At 42.7% G+C, this 21,918-nt stretch overlaps 2 protein-coding genes across 2 annotated transcripts in view; one reads left to right on the top strand and one right to left on the bottom strand.

Annotated features, from left to right (window-relative positions):
- lrp2a (low density lipoprotein receptor-related protein 2a) overlaps positions 1–18,966 on the bottom strand; it is a 37,533-nt gene extending 18,567 nt beyond the window's left edge. The window contains exons 1-34 of the mRNA XM_028393094.1: positions 18,843–18,966; positions 14,693–14,800; positions 14,210–14,332; positions 13,840–13,956; positions 13,300–13,410; positions 13,097–13,210; positions 12,890–13,006; positions 12,201–12,344; positions 11,976–12,095; positions 11,752–11,880; positions 11,144–11,313; positions 9,801–10,024; positions 9,129–9,335; positions 8,836–9,038; positions 8,582–8,722; positions 8,205–8,408; positions 7,459–7,651; positions 6,810–6,935; positions 6,529–6,659; positions 6,199–6,336; positions 5,826–6,107; positions 5,471–5,710; positions 5,125–5,244; positions 4,594–4,710; positions 4,118–4,498; positions 3,449–3,697; positions 2,668–2,879; positions 2,402–2,586; positions 2,076–2,304; positions 1,754–1,931; positions 1,531–1,659; positions 634–800; positions 312–455; positions 117–226 (exon numbers count right to left, since the gene is read on the bottom strand). Coding sequence (XP_028248895.1) covers positions 117–226; positions 312–455; positions 634–800; positions 1,531–1,659; positions 1,754–1,931; positions 2,076–2,304; positions 2,402–2,586; positions 2,668–2,879; positions 3,449–3,697; positions 4,118–4,498; positions 4,594–4,710; positions 5,125–5,244; positions 5,471–5,710; positions 5,826–6,107; positions 6,199–6,336; positions 6,529–6,659; positions 6,810–6,935; positions 7,459–7,651; positions 8,205–8,408; positions 8,582–8,722; positions 8,836–9,038; positions 9,129–9,335; positions 9,801–10,024; positions 11,144–11,313; positions 11,752–11,880; positions 11,976–12,095; positions 12,201–12,344; positions 12,890–13,006; positions 13,097–13,210; positions 13,300–13,410; positions 13,840–13,956; positions 14,210–14,332; positions 14,693–14,800; positions 18,843–18,912 — 5,633 coding nt within the window. The 5' untranslated portion in view covers positions 18,913–18,966. The remainder of the gene's footprint in view (positions 1–116; positions 227–311; positions 456–633; positions 801–1,530; positions 1,660–1,753; positions 1,932–2,075; positions 2,305–2,401; positions 2,587–2,667; positions 2,880–3,448; positions 3,698–4,117; positions 4,499–4,593; positions 4,711–5,124; positions 5,245–5,470; positions 5,711–5,825; positions 6,108–6,198; positions 6,337–6,528; positions 6,660–6,809; positions 6,936–7,458; positions 7,652–8,204; positions 8,409–8,581; positions 8,723–8,835; positions 9,039–9,128; positions 9,336–9,800; positions 10,025–11,143; positions 11,314–11,751; positions 11,881–11,975; positions 12,096–12,200; positions 12,345–12,889; positions 13,007–13,096; positions 13,211–13,299; positions 13,411–13,839; positions 13,957–14,209; positions 14,333–14,692; positions 14,801–18,842) is intronic.
- An 801-nt stretch (positions 18,967–19,767) lies between these two features.
- zgc:172182 (coiled-coil domain-containing protein 89) lies at positions 19,768–21,867 on the top strand. Its single transcript, XM_028393518.1, has 6 exons — positions 19,768–19,888; positions 20,556–21,028; positions 21,118–21,343; positions 21,418–21,494; positions 21,572–21,671; positions 21,749–21,867. Exons 1-6 carry the CDS (start codon positions 19,832–19,834, stop codon positions 21,833–21,835), a joined length of 1,020 nt encoding a protein of 339 aa, XP_028249319.1. The 5' UTR covers positions 19,768–19,831; the 3' UTR covers positions 21,836–21,867.
- Positions 21,868–21,918: the final 51 nt, after the last annotated feature.

Below are 21,918 nucleotides of genomic sequence, written 5' to 3'. Positions count from 1 at the left end.
AGTACCACTGGTTGAGATCTCTCTTGAGGCAGAGCAGATGGCGATGAGGAGGCTGTTAGAGCTTGGTAACTGTGGGGCTGAGTGGCTGTGCCAGGGCTGTGTTAAATGGGGCTTACCCACGTGCTGGATCCACTGCAATGCCAACAGGACTGCCAGCACCAGTTGGAGAGCCGTTATTTGTTATTAGGGTTTTGCGGTACTGCACCTCTCCTCTCAGCTTTAAAACCTGGCCAAACAGGTGAAATTATTATACTGCACAAATGTATTGAGGCATTATTCTGTTAAGAGCTGACAGCCTCATTGAGCCTCACCTCAATTGATTGTGTTGCTGGATTGGTGTAGTAGAGATTCTCTGTTATCCAGTCCAAGGCTAGGCCTACAGGAGACCCAAGGATGGCTGCAGGAGCAAACTCGGTCCTGTTGGTACCGTCTGACCTCACCCTGTGAATTTCACCCTAGTGGGTAAAGGAAGACGTATTGATCTGAAACTCAGATGTTGTAATATTCACTTGTGTATTTTTTATGTTTTTATGAATCTCAAAGTCAACAAACTAAATTCTAATCTAAAGTATTTAGAGAGATTTAAATTCAGTTCACACAGAGAATTGGTTTATACTGTCTACAAGAACTTACTGGATGCTCCACCCAGTAGATGGTTTGCTCATTGTCATCAAAATCAACATCATAGCCGTTCTGTAATCCAGCCACAGGAACCATAGCATCATTACTCTTGTCATCTGGGTTTAAGGAGATGCCATAGATGATGCTGTCTCTCACAACCACCAGGAAAGGATCCTCAACTAAAAGTGAAACATGCAATACAAAGTCACTGTACTTGGATCACACAAACCAAAAAAGATTTCATACTGTCAGCACTGAAACAGGCTATAGGAGGCATGCTCTCTGAGTGTGTAATCAAACACTAACAGTTGCTTTTTGTGTGATATGTGGTGCAAATTAGGGGGTCCTAAGCTAAAAGCCCTATATCTATATAAAGAAGATTGACTGGTGAAAGCAGGTTCCACAATCTGATTTGCTTTGTCATCAGAGATTAGAATCAATGAATGGTTGTAGGGCATTTTCATTCTTGGATAATCGTAGGCCTCAGGGGGAGACTGTGTTCTGCTTGGTTTGAAAAGGCTGAAACCTGAGATGAGTTAAGCTGTTGACCTGGCGGACTTCTTGGACTTTGAATTAAAGGTTCCCTGTCTTCTTAAGACCTTGAAAGACACGCTTATATGATTCTTAATATTTATGACTGGAATAGCAGTTTACAAGAGAATCTAAATGGAAGACTGTTGACAAGCACCTGGATGGATCTATAATATGAGGCTAGTGTTTTCAGAGATTTCTCCTCTTACCAACACTGAGACAGCTGCACATAAAGCATGCAGTACTGCAGCGAGGGTTTTTACTACAGTAAGCACAGCTAACATATGAGTACATCCACTTATCCACTGCATCTGACCTGACTTCCTTTTTCATCAGACTGAGTGATGAGTGTTTTCCTCCACTTGGCAGGATGCATACCTCTGGTGCAGGTGATTTGGTCTGCTGCCAGTGTCCAGCCTGAGGGGCAGGCACACGAGTAGTATCTTGGTCCCACAGCAGAGAGCAGGCAGATATGAGTACAGGGACTCCTCAAGCAGTGATTTTCACCTACAAATGATAAAGAGTCAGCTGTTTCTCACAGTTTCTCTAGGATTGTCCAGTTCACTCAGAGGCTGGATTAAGTTCATTATTCTGGTCATACCTGCGGGCTGCCTGGCTGGGTGTACTGCCACCAGACCCATGGGCTGAGGGAGGTTGAACAGCATCACTGTCTGGTTCTCCCCATGCCACTTATGAGCTCGCATCACACGGTTGATGTATCTGTCGGTCCAATACACAAAATCCTCAAAAATGGTAATTGCGTGGGGATGTTGCAGTACCTTTTCATAGAGAGTAGCAAAAGAAAAAAAAATGTGTCTTACACATGTTATTCAAAAGAATGTGCTGTGTTCACATTTAGATTATTGCTATAAATATCATCGCTAGAGATGATTTAGCATAAGCATAGCATCTCGTATACTCACCAAGTCACTGGCCAGAACTTGCTTCCTGTTGTTGCCATTATAATCACAGTAGTCGATGAAATCCAAGTAGGCATCCGCAAAGTACAACAAGTTGTTTGGATAGTCAATGGTTAGACCATTGGGCCAGTACAGTTTGCTGCTTATTATAACAGTCCTCAGTTTCCCATCCATGCTGGCCCTCTCAATGCGGGGGTTCCTCCCCCAGTCAGTCCAGAACATCAGGTGCGCACTGCGGAACAAAATAATCAGGATGGAAAATGTAACCATAAACTACCATGAACTACATGTTGTTAATTAGAGCAAAAATCTAAGACAAATATTCTGACCTGTCTCTTGGGTCCAGCACCAGGCCGCGAGGGTTGGTGACGTTTTCACTGACTAATACAGTCCGGTGAGTGCCATCCAGTTTAGACACTTCAATCGTCTCCAGGACGTAATCAGTCCAGTACAGGTTCCTGCCCACCCAGTCCACAGCAAGGCTTTCTGTCACAGTCACTCCGCTGTCAAATATCTGTCCAGGAGACACTCACTTTTTAGTTTTAGGTGTATGTTTATGATATGTTCAGTATCAGAAAGGGATGAACCAACTCACCACAGTTCTATCACTGCCGTTCTTGTGAGAACTCCAGATTCTGTCTTGGCTTGTATCAGACCAGTACACCCGGTCAGTGACAGAGTCAAAATCTAGGGCCACGATGTTGCGTCCGTCTCGGACAAGTGACCGGACTACATTAGGCTGAGTGGAGATGTCATCTTGCACAATTTGATTTCGACTAGCCACAAGCAGGAACGCCTGACGAGAATCTGTAACCAGACAGATCAAATTTCTAATTTGCATGTCCATTCTTGTGCTAATTAGATCACTTGTCAGCTTTTGCATGTTGGCCAAAACTATACAACCAGACTGATAAATAGAGCCTACTCAAATGGCAACCCTTTGGGAATGCACTTGTGTCCAAATAATGTTCTATTGTGCTGAAAGCCTTTCAGCGGGTTATCTGCGTGGAAGAGGAGCTCATGTCAGGCACGCTCCTCATAAACAGCCCTTTGTTTGTAATTATGTCCTAATTACACCAGTGATGGCCAGTGAGTGACATATATGTTATTTGTCTTATCTTAAGAAATCAGAGCAGCAGCAAAGAAAGACAAGGGGGAAGAAAGACACTGTGTCAGTCTTGCAGTCTGGGGCCTAAGCTCCCCCTTTATCATGGCTCTCAACACCCGGTACAGTGGAGAAAAAGAAGGCACTATATGCTGTATAGATAAACTGTGCTGGAACTCACTGTGGGGCTGATGATAACATAATTTGACTGCATTAGGATATTGTGTTATGTAAAATTAACATGTAAAGTCTAAGTCACATTTCTTCCCACCTGAGGCCTTGCAGGTATGCTGGTCTGCTTCCAGAGTGTAACCATCCTGACAGTGGCAGCGGAAGGAGCCTCTCTCATTAAAACAGTGCTGGCTACATTGTCCAGGAGGGTTACACTCATCTATATCTTCACAGGTTTTGGAGTCATTGCTCAGCTGATAGCCCATAGGGCATGAGCACTGGGCTCCAAAGGGTCCTTGGATACAGCCATGGGTGCAGCCAGCATTGTTGTCTGAGCAGCTCTCCTGATCTGAGTTGAGAGCAGGGGAAACACAGTTTGGTACTAAAGAAACAATGCAACTGCTGTAAACAGTACTCTAATGATAACAATGACAGTACTTACATCACATTAGTGTCCTAAACTAATTTTAATGCTTGGTATGATTTATGGTAAAACATTGAATGGATTGATTTTAATCTGTTGACAAATGAATCAAAACTAGCTGCAGAATTTCTACCAATGATTGGGAATTTGTTCCTACCTGGCAAAGGCTCATCTGAAAGTTGTGAGGAAAGCAAGAAGGAAAAATCACAGATCATTGTCAGGTTAATACAGGACAAATCACACACATGCTTGATTTTAACACAAGAATACAAAGACACACAGGTGACATTCAACACAAAATGCCTGTGAAATTAAGCCACGTTCTAGGTTGATAAACACACTTACTGCAGAGGGGAGACTCATCAGCACCATTGGGACAGTCTGGAGTGTTGTCACACACCGTGGTGAGGTTGATGCAAACACTGTGGCCGGGACACTGCCACTGCCAACTGGGACATCTGAAAGGTGGTGTGGGACAGTCTCTTTCATCGCTCATGTCCCTGCAGTCATTGTCTCCATCACATATCCAGCTGCGCAGCACACAGTTTCCATTATCGCAGCGGAAAAGCGTGGAAGGGCAGGTCCGAGGTGGACAGGCGTGGTGTTCATCGCTGCCATCCTCACAGTCTGGATGACCATCACACTCCCACGTAGATGGGACACAGCTTCCGTCTGACTGGCACTGAAACTCGGTCTCATGGTGGCACATCCCCGGGGGCCTGGTTGCTGAGATTTTGGCAAAAATCACAGAGTAACATTTAAATCACTATAATTGTGTCAGCAGTCTAACTGGCAGCTACAACAACTACTGAAGTACTTACGACAGTTTTGCTCGTCGGATCGATCACTGCAGTCAAAGACCCCATCACACCGATAGTAGGAGTTGATACACTGGTGACCACTGGAGCACTTGAACTCATTCACAGTACAGTTGTAGACTGAAAAATCCAGTTAAGTATGTTTATAATGATATTCAATACATTCTGCAGTTGTGTGTGTTAGCTGAGGTCAGCTGTTGTGCAACATAAGTAATGAGATCAATATGCTAAGAGGCTTAGGAAATGCTTGTTGAATTTTACAGGGCATTCAATTGACCTCTGCAACTTTTTCAGGATGTGTAACGGATACAAAGTGTTTCTGAACTTATGAATGAATCTTTTTTATATAGGAACGGGGGCTAAAAAACAAGTTAACAATATCTCTACATGAGAGATAATCTGATGAACAGCAGTTCCATTTTTATAGTTTAATGTATAGTATAAATGTAAAAGCGAAGTGAAATTACACCACTTCTCTACTAAGCACCACAAATATGCATGTGCAGGAAAACTTTAATCTATAAGGCTACTCACTGCACCCCTGCTCGTCTGCTCCATCCACACAGTCTCTGTCCCCATCACAGACATAGTTAGGGTCTATGCAGCGGTGGTCTGGACACTGAAACTGTCCTGGATGGCAGGTACCTCCCAGATCTGTCAACACAAGTCATGACATGACATGAATATGAGCCTTCAGCTAATGTCCAGAGCCTTCTCTCTCACATGCACATTGTCTGACCCATCCTTAGTCCTCATGCCTAATAGAGACTGATAAATATGACTTATGTCCACTTATGTGTTTATAAATATAGAGGTTGAACTTTAATTGTATTTTCTAATAAGAATGAACACAAGTATTTTCTTGTTTAGAGATACTCACAGCAGTCGACTTCATCCGAACTGTCACCGCAGTCGTTATCTGTGTCACAGCGCCACGTGTGGGGGATGCAGCGGTGGTTGGCACAGGTAAACTGATTGGCAGGGCACGTTCCAGGCACCCGTGTAGGGCAGTTGTTCTCATCGCTGTTATCAAAACAGTCGTTGTGCCCATCACAGCGCCATCCTACAGGCACACAGCGCTGATTGGCACAGGTGAAAGCGGAGGGGGAACAAGTGGTGTCTGAAAAATGAATGACAAGATAAAACTTATTATACCATATTAACATGAACAGAATAAAGCCAAAAGGACATGAAACTGTAACTATGGATAAGTAAAATATCAAAAATGACAGTACTGTTAATTCCACAGTTCACTTCGTCACTGTTGTCATGGCAATCGTCAACGCCATCGCATCTGTAGCTGTTCGGGACGCACTTTCCGTTGCCACAGGAGAAGGAGTTGGCTCCACACTGCAGTGTGGGCGGCTCATTGGAGGGGTCCTCCACACACGTCTGGTGATTGGGAGACAGTTTCATTCCGTAAGGACAGCCACACATCCTCTGTGAGTCTGGTGCTGGGAAACAGAAGTGGCTGCAGTCTCCATTAGGATTGGTGGGCCTGTTGCAGAGGTTGGAACCTGAGAAGGGAGAGGAGAGTAATTACCAAGAATATGAGTGACAAGTGCAGCCACACAGAGAGGGAGGAGAACAGTGAATGTAGCTACTGACCAGTCTGAGAGTTGGAGTTGAAAGACTTGACATGCATGATGTGGCTGATTCCTCTTCTGATAATGACCATCTCCCCACCATCAGTCTTGCGTACACGCACAATGCCACCCAGGCGCCAGTCAGTGAAATATGCATAGCCTTCATGGGACAGGAGCAACAGAGCACAGCCTCAGATATGTTACCTTTCACCACCTCCTGCTAACAGTAATTGCTCTTCTGACATGATCATCATTAAAGCAAGGCCATCAGTTAGTTCCACTCTGTTTACCTACAGATCAAATATATGATCCTGTACTGGAAAAACAACTAATTACTGGGGCCAGGATTTACCTTCAAAAATAGTGAGACCAAATGGATGGGAGATCTGCGTGATACGGTCCAAAGAAAGCCTGTTCTGTCCATCAAAATTGCTGTGCTCAATTTTATCAAAGAAAGCATCAACCCAATACAGACGCATCGAGCTGTATGGAGATCAAAGCAGAGAAACAGTGAATAAACACAGTCACACAAACGCCATCATATAACCAAATCAAAATCATTTATGGGTAAAAAACAGAAAAGATCCAGTGGTATATTACAGAACTGCTGTGGATGTAGGGCATTTGGCTCACCTCCAGTCAATAGCCAGGCCATTAGGCCAGCCAAGTGTAGTGTTTACAATAGACAGGGCATGTGACCCGTCACCCCAGGCCCTCATAATCTTTGCTGGTCGGTACCAGTCAGTCCAAAAAATATACCTGGTGGAATTAAATTAACAAGTCAATGTCACATCTTATTGGAAAAAAAGGTTTTTACTTAGATACAATTAAACATCTTCCTGTGTGATATATCTATATAGGTTTTCTGGATAGTTACACAGTGTAGGACTTTTCCTGTTGAAGCCAACTTCTTAGTGTTCACTACAATACTGCCCTTCACACTGAGCTAATCTCAGCTGTTGGACACAGAGGCCTTATGACTTTCAGGCTATTGGAAATAACAGCTTGTTCTAAATAAGAATTCCTCTTATCAGGTGGTGTGATGTGTGAGAGTTTATGAATGAAACCTCTTGGGGTGTGAAACCAGTAAAAATGGTTTGTTTTGCAGAGAATATCTTTAACTTTATCCTTAAAAGCAAAGCTACATATCCCACAGTGTCAGTACCATGACATTTATGTTCACGATGATCTAAACACATTTTCTCAATAAGCTCACTCCCTGTACAGGTCGGTAGCTGAATCTCAAAAAGCACTAATTATCTGTGCTGTCATACTGATTTACCCGATCAGCGGATGCACCACGATGGCCCTTGGGTTGTTGAGGTTACGTATGATGGCCCTTCGGGACTTATCGGCTAGCTTCATAACAGATATGCTCCTGTATCGCGGATCAGTCCAGTACAGGTTTTTTGAAATCCAGTCATAAGCCAGGTCCTCCACTCCGTCCACTCTATTGGCTGCCAGTACCTCCCTGCCTGTGCAGATCAAAGCAGTCAGAACACTGTTTAACACAGAGATGAAAGAGGAACACATTTAAATAAATAGGCTGTCAGCTTACATTTACTTCTTGTGGACAGGACAGAAAAAAACTAGAGCAACTCCAAAAACAACATCACAGAGCAGAGCAGTGGTGTTTCTTCTTCTGTGTGAGCTGTGACTGCTTGCAGAGCAGCAGTAGTGGAAACAGCAGCTACGTTCACAGCTTAGTTTAGAAACTAAACAGTAAAAATGTAATATCTATTAATATTTTTTCACAGTTTCTTAGTGTGGTATGTAAGTTGATTGTATCTATTTTGCACTATCCATACTCCTGTCCACTCCCTCCTGCATAGTACCAGTCAGCCCTATCATGCACTCCCTTTACTCCCTATATAAGCCTGGATGAATCACATGGTAGCACTCTTTACTATTAAGAATACTATGAAGGGTGCACACACTAAAATCACACTCCACATCCTCCTTTCCTTTCCTTACTGTCCTGTTCTGTATAGTAGTTAGAATACTTAGAGACGCAGAGAGGACACTCACCTGTCCCATCCACTTTCTGTTTATAAATGATATCTTTGGCTGTGTCTGAGAAGAAGATCGCATCTTCCTCAGCACTAAAATCCACTCCAACAAAGTAGGAAGGTGATCCAGTGACAGGCAGAATGATGTCCTCCTGGGAAGACAGGTTAAAGGGGATTCCTCTCACAGCCAGCTGGCTGGAGAACAGCAGAAACTGCCTCACAGCTGTAGGTAAGAGAGATGAAACAAAAAAGCCATTCATGTCAGAGCGAAAGAGAAAAAAGGGATGATGAAGCCAATGTTGATTACAGTACGGGTACAGGTTTCAGATGGACCCTTACATCACAGGATTTGTGTGTAACGAATCACTACAGTTAAACAGTGAAACATTCTCTTACCCAAACATCTCTTCCCATCAGCATGCAGGTCATAGCCCATGCGACATTTGCAGCGGTAACCCAGTCCTCCATTATCACTCCTGTGACTCAGAACACAAATCTGCTCACATCCACCTCTGTTAACACTGCACGGGTTTGTCACTGGAGAAGAGAAAAAACAATTCCACTAAGCAACAAATGATGAGAAAACTAATTCTGATCCTGACAAACACTAGAAGAAAAGGTGAGTACATTTGTGAGTTACATTTACTTACCCTGTGGCTGCTTTAGCTGATGTATCACTGCCACACCATGTGGAGTCTGAGATGTACTGTAAACCACCTGAGGACTGCTATCAGTGAACTTGTTGGCTTTCATCACCGCCATCTTGGTCCAGTCCGTGAAATAGACATTGTGCTCAAACAGGCTGATGCCAAATGGATGTGGGATCACAGCACCTCCATGGACCACAGTTTTTCTATTGGAAAAATGAATTTATTACAATTATTACTGCATGTACATTTCACAGGTTTATACTTTTATTAAAACAACATGGATTTTTTTTTACCTATGCAGGCCATCATATGTCGCTGTTTCAATGTAGTCATAGCGACTGTCCACCCAGTAGATACGCTTAGCCTCGATGTCCAGTGTGATACCAGCTGGCCAGCCCAGTTTACGCCCAATGATCCCATAGCGGTTGGTACCATCCATGAAGGCCCGCTCAAGGCCAGGTTGTCCATTCACTGCCTCCCAATCTGAGAAGAACATATACCTGTGAAAGCAGGGGGAGTTTAGTAATCTGCCAGTTTTCCCTCAGGCGGGAGCATTACATTGGGACTGCTATAGACAGTCGACCACACAGAAATAACTGTAAAAGTCTAAACCGGATCCAAGAAAACGTAAAAGGCTTTCCCTTTTTAATTAAGTCTAGCATCTACAGGATGACATTATATCTCCAAGTGGGTGGCTCTGCCTCCCCCCCAAAGAGCTGTACATTAATTTAAGATAAGCAATTTCTTTCCAGCCACCTGGCTCTCCTCCCCCATGAACTATACTATTGGATTACAATGAGGGTCATCACTTACATTGCTCCTCACTAATCCACCCAGGGCAATCTGCTAATCTCAAACCCCCCCACCCCCCATTATTCCATGCCAATGGAGCACGACAGATAATGAATGTGGGGATTGGGAATGGGTGGATAGATGAATGGACGGAGACTAGGAGATGTTCTTACCCGACAGTGGGGTCCACCGCCAGTCCTCTAGGGTTTCCGAGGTTTTCAGTGATGAGTGTGACCCGGTTACTTCCATCAAAGTCCACCATGTCAATCCTGTTGACGCTGGCCTCCACTACATACAGTTTATTGTTCACCCAATCCACTGCCAAATTCTCAGGGTAGTCAACTGATACATTTAAAACCACCTGCATGTTGGAACCGTTCATATCCACAGAAAACACCTGTACACAAAAGATAGCATTGTAGTCAGGAAATTAGCCCTTAGGTGGTCGCTCTTTACAGAAAGAATGGAAAACGTTAAAGGTTATCTTCACAGTTTTTCAAGTGTATCCTAATACAATACTGAGTATCAAGTGTTACTGATTGGTGAGATGGCACTAAAACACTTTGGCACATGGCCATTGGAATAAATTAACTGTGAATGCTAAAGCCTAATATTATTACAAACATTGAGCGTAACGTTTAAAAAAAAAGATACAGGGATAGTCAGGCTATAGAGTGCAGAAGAGAAGAGCATTAAGGTTGTGTAGTTTCTGAAGCTGCCACCCCACTGATACTATGATGACACTAGTGTCTCTAGTAGACTGGAAGCGTTGGCACTATGGCTGGTTAGAGAGGTACTGCTCTTAGCAGCTCTGCTTTTTTTTTTTTTTTTTTTTGAAACAGGATCCAGACGTCTAAAAAGCTGGATTTTCAACTGACCTGTTTAAAGAGAAACTGAAGATGTGGAAATAGCCTGGTAGTTTAACCTTTCCGGTTGCATTCACATGCCCTGTTTGTGCTCTCCCTACTTTTAATCTGACATGCTGCCATGGAGGTGGCTAATATACACAGATGCCCAGTCAGAGATATGGGCTAGTTTTTCAGCCAAGTGGCTGCAGTTTAAACCAGCAGGAACAAGCTGAACAAAGACTTTTTTAGCTGGCCAAAGAATGCATATAAATGGACAGTGCCACTGAAAACAAATACAGCATGATTGGTTTGAACAAGATCGAGTTACAAAAATTATACCCTGGTATGTGAACATCATACCAGCCTATCAGACAGGTTTCAAGATTAGGCCATTTGGATTCCATTACTTATCTACTTCCCCTTCATTATGATCCAGCCGCAATGGGGCTGACAGCTATCCCATTATTATAGTATCAGCATCGCTGATATTTTAAAGGATATCTGAAAGAATTTGGTCCTGGCCAGCACTAGTCTAACTCCAGCATTTACGCTAACAAAAAGCTAGTTTACTCTGCATGAACTGTATCCTGACGTGATATAGTTGAGGAGGATTTATACCCTATGAATAACATGCAAATCAAGCGAGGAAAAAAATAATAAAAATATACCTTATTCTGGATGGTGTCAGTCCAGAAGATCATTTGGAGATTAAAGTGAAAGTCCACCCCAACTGCAACACCCCTGTTCTGTGATGCAACCAGAGTACGTATACTGTTCCCATGGATGTCACTAATTAGCAGGTCTCTGCCATTAGAGAAAATCAAAGAAGGGACCCCGGCTGCAAAGAAAACCAGCAACAAAACTCCGAATGAGAAACTATATTATTATTATGGTTATGTTAAAACAGTAATCTGGATTGTAGAGTGCATTCTCAGCAGTAAAAATGTAAAGATTGTGGTGCATCCCCGAGTCTGACTAATGAAGGTAAAGCGCTTTCAAGTCACAATCATGACACACTTTTCTCGCTAAAGCTAAAGGCAGAGAGGTCAGCCTTTTGGTCAACACTCTTTCTATGTTCCACAAAGGCAAGAGACTAACTAAAACAACATTTAGTACGCAGCAATGCACCAGAATGAAGCACAGACACTCAGCACAGAGGCTGCCAAAAAGGAGAGGGCTGTATGCGAATGGCCCTCATTCACACGTTCAAAATCAGAGCTTACTGTATGCAAGACAAACTGTTCAAACAGACAGGAAGTGTGAAAGGGACACTCACTGGAGGTGTCGGCTCTGCAGTATCTGTGCTGCTCCAGGACGTAGTCCTCTCGACAGCTGCAGCGGTGGGAGCCTATCCGGTCCTCACACAGCTGGTCACACACACCCCACATGGAGCAGTCATCAAAATCTTCAGCATGAGGGAATCAAAATCACGACAGATAAGGACACTGAGGAACTCCAATAAAAGCTGCTGTTATTTTTCAGGTAGTGAAGGGTTCATACCTGTACATGAGCGGCTATTGTTGCTGTTGACAATGTATCCAGATGGGCAGGAACAAGTTCCTCCATCAGGGGAAGCATGACAATGATGCTCACAGCTCAGAGAGGCACATCTCCATATACCTGACACAGAGAGACACCAGGCACAGTGCTGAGTTTCTGTGAGACCAGACATCCATATGTGTAGCTAGTTGATAGGAAACAACACTAAGTTGTGTTGGCACTAACTGCAGTTGCGTCCAGCAGTGGTGTTAGTTTCATCCTCTCCTTCGGGACAGTGAGCCGTTCCATCACACAGCTTATCCATGGGGATACACAGGCCAGATGATGGACACGGCCATTCTCCTGGGTAACACTCCCGAGGTACGTTATCTGCAGACAGAATCAATTCTTCATACAAAGAAAGTGGAAACAACAACCAAAAAATAAAAAAAAAACAGGCAGTACAGAGTTTAACATGAGTGTGACTGTTTGGTTTGTCTTTAGGAGAGGCAGCAGTATCTACACATGTTCACAGGAAAAGTGTGACTAACTACATTGTTGAGGAAATGACTGTCACTTTAAATTGATGCAGGGGAGTGGAGCTTTGAGGGGGTCACATGGGGGCTCAGAGGGCTTCTACAGCCCATCCTCTAAAAACACACACTCTTCACAACCATGTGGAGGAATTCTAAAGCCCTTTGGGGGGGCTGCACAATCTTGTGCCACAAAGAGCCATTTGAATAACACACTTAAAGGAGCACAGGCATAGCGTCTCTCTCGACCAAACCAACCATGGAGACTAAAGATGAATCAGGTTTACACAACTCCAGCTCTTTCAGTGCCATTTAACCAGCTAAAAGTCTGAGGCTTCTGGTCTAAATAGCACAAATGAAGTAAAATATATAGCAACTGAATTCCATTTACTGTATACACACCACAGCCTTTCTCATCTGCGTTGTCCTCACAATCATCCTCCCCATCACAAAGCCAGACTTGGTGGATACAGCGGCCGCTGGGGCAGGTGAAGTAATTCCCTCTACATGTGGGATATGCTGCAGATGAAGGTCAAGATAAGATGTTTGTTTAGCAATCTGGGTAAAGATAGGACTAAATAAAGAACAGTGTAGAGAGGCACTACATACTGCAGTTTTGCTCATCGCTTCTGTCTCCGCAGTCATCGTCATGGTCGCAGACGTAGCGTTGAGGAACACACATTCCGTTATGACATGGAAACAGGCCAGCGTTACAGTGCTGTGCTAAAGACAGCAGAACAGAGAAAGATTAGAGATGATGTCATGTTTTGGGTTTATATTTTTAATCTTTTTTTCCACTAAAATTAACTTACTGCAATTAGCCTCATCTGAGCCGTCACGGCAATCAAGAATCTGGTCACAACGTTGGGTCCGGTTGTAGCAGGCCCCATTAGCACACCTCAGCTGTGTACACTCAGGGTAATCTGTAAGATTAAACCATCATCAGGCCAGCATTATGCATTCAAATCAGCCTGACAACTGTGCTCCTTTCAGCCTTTACCATACAAAAAGCTCTGTGAATGGGAAGGAAGAGAGACTAAAATTTAACAGCACAACCATAACAGCAGCAGTTGCCGCAGCTTTCTTATTGCAATTGTGAGATTACCACAGTGTGCGGTGCTGTGAGTCTACCATGTCGGCACAATAATGGCATAGCAGCTGAACTTCAGCTTGACTAATCCACCAAAGAATCTGCAATCAACCTCTGACAACAAGAAGCATATTGTGGCCCATTCTGTCAGTCAGCGAGCCTCTTAATCTTAACAAATTGATTAAAATGCCACAGGAGCCTGAGATAAAAAAAAAAAAAAAAAAAAGGAAAAAAAAAGGAAACCACCCTGTAGAAGACTTACGGCAGTTTCTCTCATCAGACCCATCCGAGCAGTCAGCCAGACGGTCACATCGGTACTCTCCAGGGATGCACGCCCCATTAATGCAGCTGAACTGACCACTGGTGCACGTCCTTCCAGCTGAGGAGAGGTTGGAGAATGATTTAACCACACACACTGCAGATAGGTGGTTCAGATTTCACCTTCTTGTAGATACAGTTCATTAAATTCCTTAATTTCCTCATGTCCCATTAACTGTCTGACAGGAACGTCATTGAGATTGTATTGTTCAAACCTACATACCTTGGTTTAAAGTATCGATACTTCCCAAAAAAAATTTTTAACGAAATATTTGTGAGCTCTACTGAAGAGTGTAAAATTAAAATCTACTTACGACAGTGCTGCCTCTCATCTGAGCCATCCTCACAGTCTTCCTCGTCATCACAAACCCACATAATTGGGACACACTCGCCATCACTCAGACACTGGAAATGACTGTCATCACATGTTACCTGAGCTGTGGGAACATACACAGAATTTCATTATTGAAAATGGCTGACTGGTAGAAATGGTGTTATTTAAAAAACATATTATCTTACTTTTACATTTTTGTTCCCATCATATACAGAATATTACAATTGTAACTGCACTATGTTATGAGTTATTTCACAGATTATAATTTGTACATATAACATACTGTATTAGTGGTTAACCCTGTGTTGGTATGGATCAAACTAAAGGAAGGTACTTTTTTACTTTTATAATGTTAAAGACATTTAGCTTGAGTGTTTTTCTGAAAAAACACACTCAGATGCTACATGTACTACACAAGGACTCCCTTCCTGATATGATTTGCATACAGTGTAGTATAACTCACGGCAGTCTTGTTCATCGGAGTCGTCCGTACAGTCTGATGTCCCATCACAGTGCCAGCTGCCTGGGATACACCGACCTGTCCCACAGCGGAACTGCCCCAATTCACATCCTATAAAAGAGTTTGAAACAGTCATTTATTTCAAACACTTTGCTATAATTAATACAAAAAAAATAATGCATAGAGGGGCCACTGATGAAGCTAACAGCATTGACAAGCCTTGGAGACAAGCGTGCCAGCCATCGCCCCCGACCCCTCCACCCCCAGCCCCCTCTCCCTTAGAGTTACACAACCTTTACTGCACTCTTTGCAAGCCTCCTTTTGATGTTCTCACTGAGTGGCATCTGTAGAGATAAGGTACCACTGCTCTACCTTCCCTGACGTTTTCCAGGAGAGATTGATTCAGGCAGCATAGTTCAGAGGCACAGCACTCCATCAGACCCGTTGAAATAGGAATGTGCAATTCTGATGGTCTCTTTGACAGCCTGATTCATGGTGCGTGCTGCTCCTGTCCGGTCTGAGATGTAATTGGAATAAATAGTGGTACTGGGTGGTACCGCAACCATTTCAACCTAAATTCTTCATGAGAAGAAGTGTGAGGTGGTGACTGGGGGTCTGATACAGCATTTTAAAAAGATTCTGCCTCCTTTAAACAGCTCACTATGCAACCATTCACCATGATGACTTAAATTTAAAAGGTTATTTTAGGTGAGATACACCTAAATGATGTGAGTGAAACAGTGATTCTCACACATTCCATCATGGATCACTTCCACAGCAGTTGTGTGGTTACTGCCTGTGCATTACTGTCACCTAACCACTAACCTGCTCTACAATCAACTCAGTAAAGCAGACTGCATATTTAACTTCACAGACCAGGAAGCAAACCTTTTTTTTAATTGTGGAAATTGCTCACAATCTACTCAAAGGGAGCTGTTGTTGTGAGGCAGCGATCCCTCAGCCTCATCTATAGCATGACGTGTACACAGTCGTGTACTCTATCGAACATTTCCTTCAGCAACAAAAGGCACATTCAGATATGCAGAGAGAAAACTTTGATCTCTGTGAAACGGAAAATGTGTTTATTAAGACTGAATCAATATAAAGAAAAGCAAGTTCAAATCTGCTTGAAAATGATCAGGCTGTGTATAGCTGCTATACATGTTGACCCACAAAACCACATACACCCAAAGAGAAACCTATCTGCTGGAGGCTTTCAAATGCAGCCAGTGTTTCCTGACAGCATTACTTCTGGGAAAGGTGACAGATACAGTACACTGAAGCTGAACCTTTCAACGGCACTATCTAGTGTGGGGGTTCGTCTTACGTTCTGAAAAGAACGTCTTTGTAACTTTTCCTTAATCCTCAAATTTCTGCCTTCAACCTGACAAAGTCGCAATTTAGCTACGTCAATCACTATCAGACAAGGCGAAGGTGAATGGTGTAAATCTGATTATCAGTGTTTTTAGAAATGTCTTTTGTAATTTGATGTTTTCCTTTCCCTTCCTTCTCTGTGTTTTCCAATTAGCAACTTAAACCCACAGCGGGGGAGAGCACTGCCCTATCCGTGGGTGAAGATAAGGATGCCCTACTATTGCCCAACAAAGAAGAGCAGTGGAGGAATTTTCATTAGAATGAAGACCCCCGAAACGCCTTAAACCCCACTGTGGAATCACAATGGCACAGAAAGAGGTGCCAGCAGGCATGCAGACTCATAACTGGAAGTTGCACCTTTTAAAAAAAAAGTCACTTTGGAGATGGGGAACAGAAAGCAGAATACAGTGAGGGTTGATTCCAACATAAGGTTAAACAGCCTTAGCATTAAGAAAACACCTGCTGTCTAAACATTTCCTCCACATCATGTGTGCCTGAAAGGCGTCTTCAAGCTTTCATCAATACTGCCTTGTTTTGGCGCAGCCCTCTGCACTTCAATGAGTGTGTGTGTAGAAGAGTTGAGAAAACGGCTGCTGGCAGCATGAAACGCTGGACCCGTCCATGCTGTCAGAGCGAAGTGCTGCTGCCTATTTCATATGGAAATCAATGCAGCAGAATGCAGTCAATTGCCAAACAAGTGACTTTGGCTCTCAGTGCTACGCTCAAAAACATCTAAAAACCAAGGCTGGTAGCAAAATAAAGAGGCATGAACAGACTGAGGAATGAAGCCTTTATCTGCCTGGGACTGAAGAATACTCCACATTTTGGTGCATGTCTGGACAAAATAATTAGTGAAAAGAATCATAAATAAAGTAGTCACAACTAATGGGCAGCTTATTTTTCTCTGGTACAGAGTCACAGCAGAATAACCTCCATCCTCAGTGTCTTCAGTGTGAACTGGAGGAGCTACAAAGGATTTGCTCTTGATTTGTGTCAACTGTGTTCCAGTTTTGGTGTAAGTGCTGCCCAAAGGATTTAGCCTGCTACACCGGAAAGAACCTGGCATGTGTGAGGTTTAACGTGCACGTGCTGGTATTGAAAAGTTTGAACACAAAAGAAAACATTTTTCAATCGATGCAGGAATAAATCTAAAAATAGGTTTGGTGCAATCAAAGCTGGCCCAAAGCTTATGACACAAAACGCTTTGTAATTTTTTTTTTTACTGATTAAATAAAAACAAATATCCCTTATAATTAAAAACAAAACTTCTAACTGTGCACTTAAGACCTCACTAAGTAATGAGTGATGGAGCAAACAACTTCATTTACTAACGAAACATGTTTAGGACAGCAAAAATGACAACGAATAGTTAACAAACCAGCACCGTGAAATCTCATCATAGTGTTACATTACCAATTAATGTCAGCGTAAGCATTCAGCAGCAGCATCAAGCTTAAGCCCTGGGTAATGTGTTCCAGAAAGTGCCCTGCACCCAACAACATTTTACAGTCTGACTCAGAACACATCTATCAGGGGAGTACCCAGACTCTGGTATTACAGACTCATGTTAAAGTTAAATGAATTGTGTGTTGCTGTCTGTTAATCACAACAAATCCAAGCTAATGATCAACGTGAACTTGCTGACAGTGTCCTCACAGATTCTAGAGTTTAAGTCAAGTCATCGTTTTGTGCAGCTGTCATCAGCACAATTTCATCTACAGGTTGAGCTGTGGCTGCAGAGATTCAAAGGAAATGCAAGGTGAATTTTTTAAATGCTGCAGCTTCAGTATCAACACAGCTATATTGTTTTTTTTGGCATAGACTGTGTGTGTAAGCCAGTGGGGAAATAAATAAATCCCGGATGTTTCATAATAATTTTTGTTTTTTGTTTTTTTTTTTAAAGAGAAAGAAAGCTGTGGCCACAATCTTACTCTTTGTAAAATTTTCTTCACTCCAAACTGCTCCTTAGGTAGAAATGATTCCATTCTGCAGCAGCTGCAGTGTAATTAGTTGCTTGATTCACACTAAGGAGCTTACATACTAAGGGTTGAGCAAAAAGAAAGCAGATTACAGTTTGAGAAGCAGGATCTAGCTGGGCTACAAACACAGCAGACAGACATGAAACTGTCACGTATAAAGAGCAACGTCTGAGCATTTTCCTCTGTGTTTGTGTCCCATTAGAAAATAAAGTTCTTCCTCAAGTTAGAGTCAAGTTTGAATCGATGGTTTCCAGCGTAAAATCTGCTGCACTGGATGAGATTTGTACCAGTAGCTCTCAGTCCTCACAGATTGTCTGTAAGTCACATGCTCTTTTCTGTTACCTAGCAACAGTAAAGCTCAGGCAAAAGTTCCTCCAGAGAACTTCCATTCTGTCTGAGGAGGGCTTTGTGCTCAACCTTTAAAGTAATACTATGTGCTAAAACATTTGGACAGAATTACTTCACTCAGCGGCCACAACAAAAATACTGAAAGGTGTTGTGCACTTCTGTTAAAACTGTGACTTGTTTTGATCATCAACATCAATTTGTTTGCATGTGTTGATTAGATTTATCACCAAATATGAACTGCAACGACCAGTTTAGACACTTTATAGGTCTTAAATTCAGCCTCAGTTCTCCTGTGTTGTTTTGATGAGCAACAAGTGAATCACTGGGACAACAGCAGCTCTGCAGTTCCTCAGTGAACCGTTCACCTGCTAGCCTGTGTGGACAGGGTTCATTTTTAAATATAAATATATATATATATATATATATATATAGAATTGAAATAAACTACTTACCCTCAGTTTGGCACCATCTAATACAACAAAAGAAGACCAGAAAGAGTTTAAGCAGCAGTGCTCTCCACATCCTGGCTGGTCCGTCCAGCTCCGCTGTGCAGATGGAGGAGCTGTAAGGACTGGGGCTGGGATGCTGTTGCTTTCCTCTGTCTTTCTTGGAGCGCTAGTTGATGAAAAGGGGCGTGCACAAAGGCCAGGACAGCCGCTCCCCCAACCCAGCCTCGGCCCTCCGGATAAATCCCTCTGCCCTGGAATCTGCATAATGCCATGCAGGTCCGACTAGTCCTCTCAGTGCCAGTGATTTTTCACTCTCAGCGGGCCATCACTGTCATGTTGACCCACGCTTGAGAATTAAGAAGGACTCCTACGGCTGTTTGGGGAAAACATAGTGGGTGAGGGGGGTGTTAATAAAATACATTTATACAACTACGAAAAGTCTTACAGGACGCCATGAAGGCCCGGGCAAATCCCTAAAGCGTCTGTGTCGGGCTCAAGGAAGGAACCGTGTGGACAGTCTTTTCAGGTTAACCCTATACAGACTTAAAATGCAATCATGTTAACCCTTCACAGACTTAGAATGCAATCAGCTTATTATCTAGGGCCACAAATCTATGTGAATAATAATTATTATTCCACACGTGGCGATAGTTTAAAAAAGGGCACATAACGCGATGTATTTAAAAAGTAATAATAATAATAATAATAATGTGATAAAAACGACTGCCTTTTTTCCCCACTGTGGTTTAAACAGATGGTTCAAACAGATGGTTCATGGCCTCGCTGTGCAGGAGGCTCATAAGAAGCTCAGCGGCGCTATCGTGCGGCAGAGCTGGTGTACTGCAGTCCACCTGCCGCTAAATCACAGCCGGAGCCTCAGAGGTTGCTATTGGAGACCGAGCAACATTCAGTCGACTTCACCGATTAATAGGACCAAGCGTCAAAGAAAATCTTTTCTTCTACTCATTGCTTGTGTTGCTTTCTTACTGGCCATGGCGACTCCAGATGCAGAAAACCTAAGGAAGGCGGTGTGCAGCGCTGTAGAGGAGGTTTGTATAATTTTGTGCACATTACAGGAAATAATCATGTTGTAGTACTGTAATTAGTCTACTGAAGTGTAGACTAATTAGTCTATTCCAGTTCAGAATATAAGAGATAATGGACTCAAGCACTGCTTCTGCCTTGAAACTAAAATAAACGCCCAATTTATCCTGTGTTTCATATCAAAGTGAAGACTGTCAGTGAGTGCAGCACGACTACTGTCAACCTAACTAACTTCAGGGTAAATATTAAAATAACCAGTTTGAGAAAGGCATTGAAGTAAATCCTGAAATTAGTATTTGACACAAAAATCCATAAGTGGCTGCTCTCTACATTCCTGAAGACCTCTGATTAAATTATCCATCTTGGTTTATTTCTTTGCCCCATTACAGTTATTACAACTCTTTATACCGGCCTCTAGCACAGGCCTTTCACTGAGAACTACTATTGCATTCAGTTTTATTTCTGCAGCACCTCATCATAACATGTCATGTCATTGTACTCAGTAAAAGACCTTAATAATGCACAGAGAGAAAACCAGCAATTCCTCCAAGAGCACATCCTTGATAACAGCTAGTGAGGAAAACCCAATTTTGTCAGGAAGCCAGATAGAACCAGTGTCAGTGTGAGAGAAGTTATTCTTTAACAAAGGATCTTCTGCCTTTTCCCTTCCAGCATATGAACTGTATTCAGAAGTCACTGGAGTATCTTCCAAGTCTCACTACAGAGGATATAACAGACAGAAAGATGCTGCGATCCAGAATAGATGAACAGTCAAACTTGATCTGCATACTGAAGCAGAGAGCAGATAAGACGCTTCTTCGATGTCAAGCGCTGCAGAAAATCAACACAGAGCTCGAGGACCAAGCGACACACTGCAGGAAAGAGCTGGAAAGTGAGCGAAAGAGAGCAGAAACGTTAGCGCAAAGATTTTTTGATTTATCAGACAACAATGAGGCAATTATTGCTTTCATGGAGGAGCACAAAAATCATAATGCTCAGCTGAAGGAGGAAAATAAACAGCTGCGGTCAGAAAATGACTCACTTTTTTCCCAAAAGTTACACAACCAAGAAGTACACATTCAAAAGCTCACTGAAGAAATGAAACTGCTAACTGAGAAATACACAAACAAGGAAAATGAATACTGGTAAGTTTGTTTTGTTTTTCAAATTTACCAATGATGCTGACTGTTAGTTGTGATGTGTGTCAAGCTAAATTTCTACATCCCCATGTCAGGAAGAAATTAGACACATACAAGACAAAACACCAGGAACAAGAAACTCACTATAAAGCCAAGGAGGCATCGCAGCTTAATCAGCTGAGTGATTTTAAGCTGAAGCTACAAGAAGCTAAGGAACAATACGCTTTGTTGGAAATCAGCATGAGGGAAAGCATAACAAGCATCAGCAAAGATAAGGACAGATTATTGGAGCTTTCTATGGAAAGAGGCAAAGAAATACAGGTGAGCAAAAGTAGAATCACACACACAGAGTGAAACAATCCTTTCATTTACATGCAAACTGTTTTGAAATACAGGAGAAACAACAGCAAATCCAGCAGCTGGAATCTAAGTTGAAAGAAGAGAGAAAAGCCCGGATCAGAGCCGAAGACAGGTACAGTGTGTACCAGCAGGCTTTCTGTTGCTCTGCTGTGTTTAACATGTAAAGCACATATATGCGACTTTCTTCAGGTTTGAACAGGAAGCACAAACAGTCAACGCCAATTTAAGAGTTAAGTCTCTTCAATCTGCTCTTGATGAAGCCACAATCAAGTTTCAAAAGCTTCAAAAGGTTTGTTGACAGCTGCACTTAATCAACATGGACACAAAGGACTGAAAGCATATTTAACATTTTATTGTTTTTTACAGGACTTTAATGCCTTCAAGGAGCACAGTGCCAACCTCCTCACACAGGAGAGGGAGCTAAATAAGAGACTCCGCCATATGAAATTATAGTGATACATATTGAACTCAATTTCCCCACGGGGTTTAAAAAAGTTAATCCTAATCTTAATCTTAATATGTGCCTTATCATTGTG

The sequence above is a fragment of the Parambassis ranga genome, chromosome 21, assembly GCF_900634625.1.
Source record: "Parambassis ranga chromosome 21, fParRan2.1, whole genome shotgun sequence".
Classification (NCBI taxonomy): domain Eukaryota; kingdom Metazoa; phylum Chordata; class Actinopteri; family Ambassidae; genus Parambassis; species Parambassis ranga.
Note: the sequence above shows the minus strand (reverse complement) of the source record. Positions and strands in the feature narration are given on the sequence as shown.

Excerpts from the sequence above, each read along its gene's own strand:
- zgc:172182 (XM_028393518.1), top strand. The coding sequence starts at position 19,832 with ATGGCGACTCCAGATGCAGAAAACCTAAGGAAGGCGGTGTGCAGCGCT. Across the intron at positions 21,344-21,417 it reads AAAGAGGCAAAGAAATACAG|GAGAAACAACAGCAAATCCA; the intron begins GTGAGCAAAAGT and ends TTTGAAATACAG. Across the intron at positions 21,495-21,571 it reads CGGATCAGAGCCGAAGACAG|GTTTGAACAGGAAGCACAAA; the intron begins GTACAGTGTGTA and ends GACTTTCTTCAG.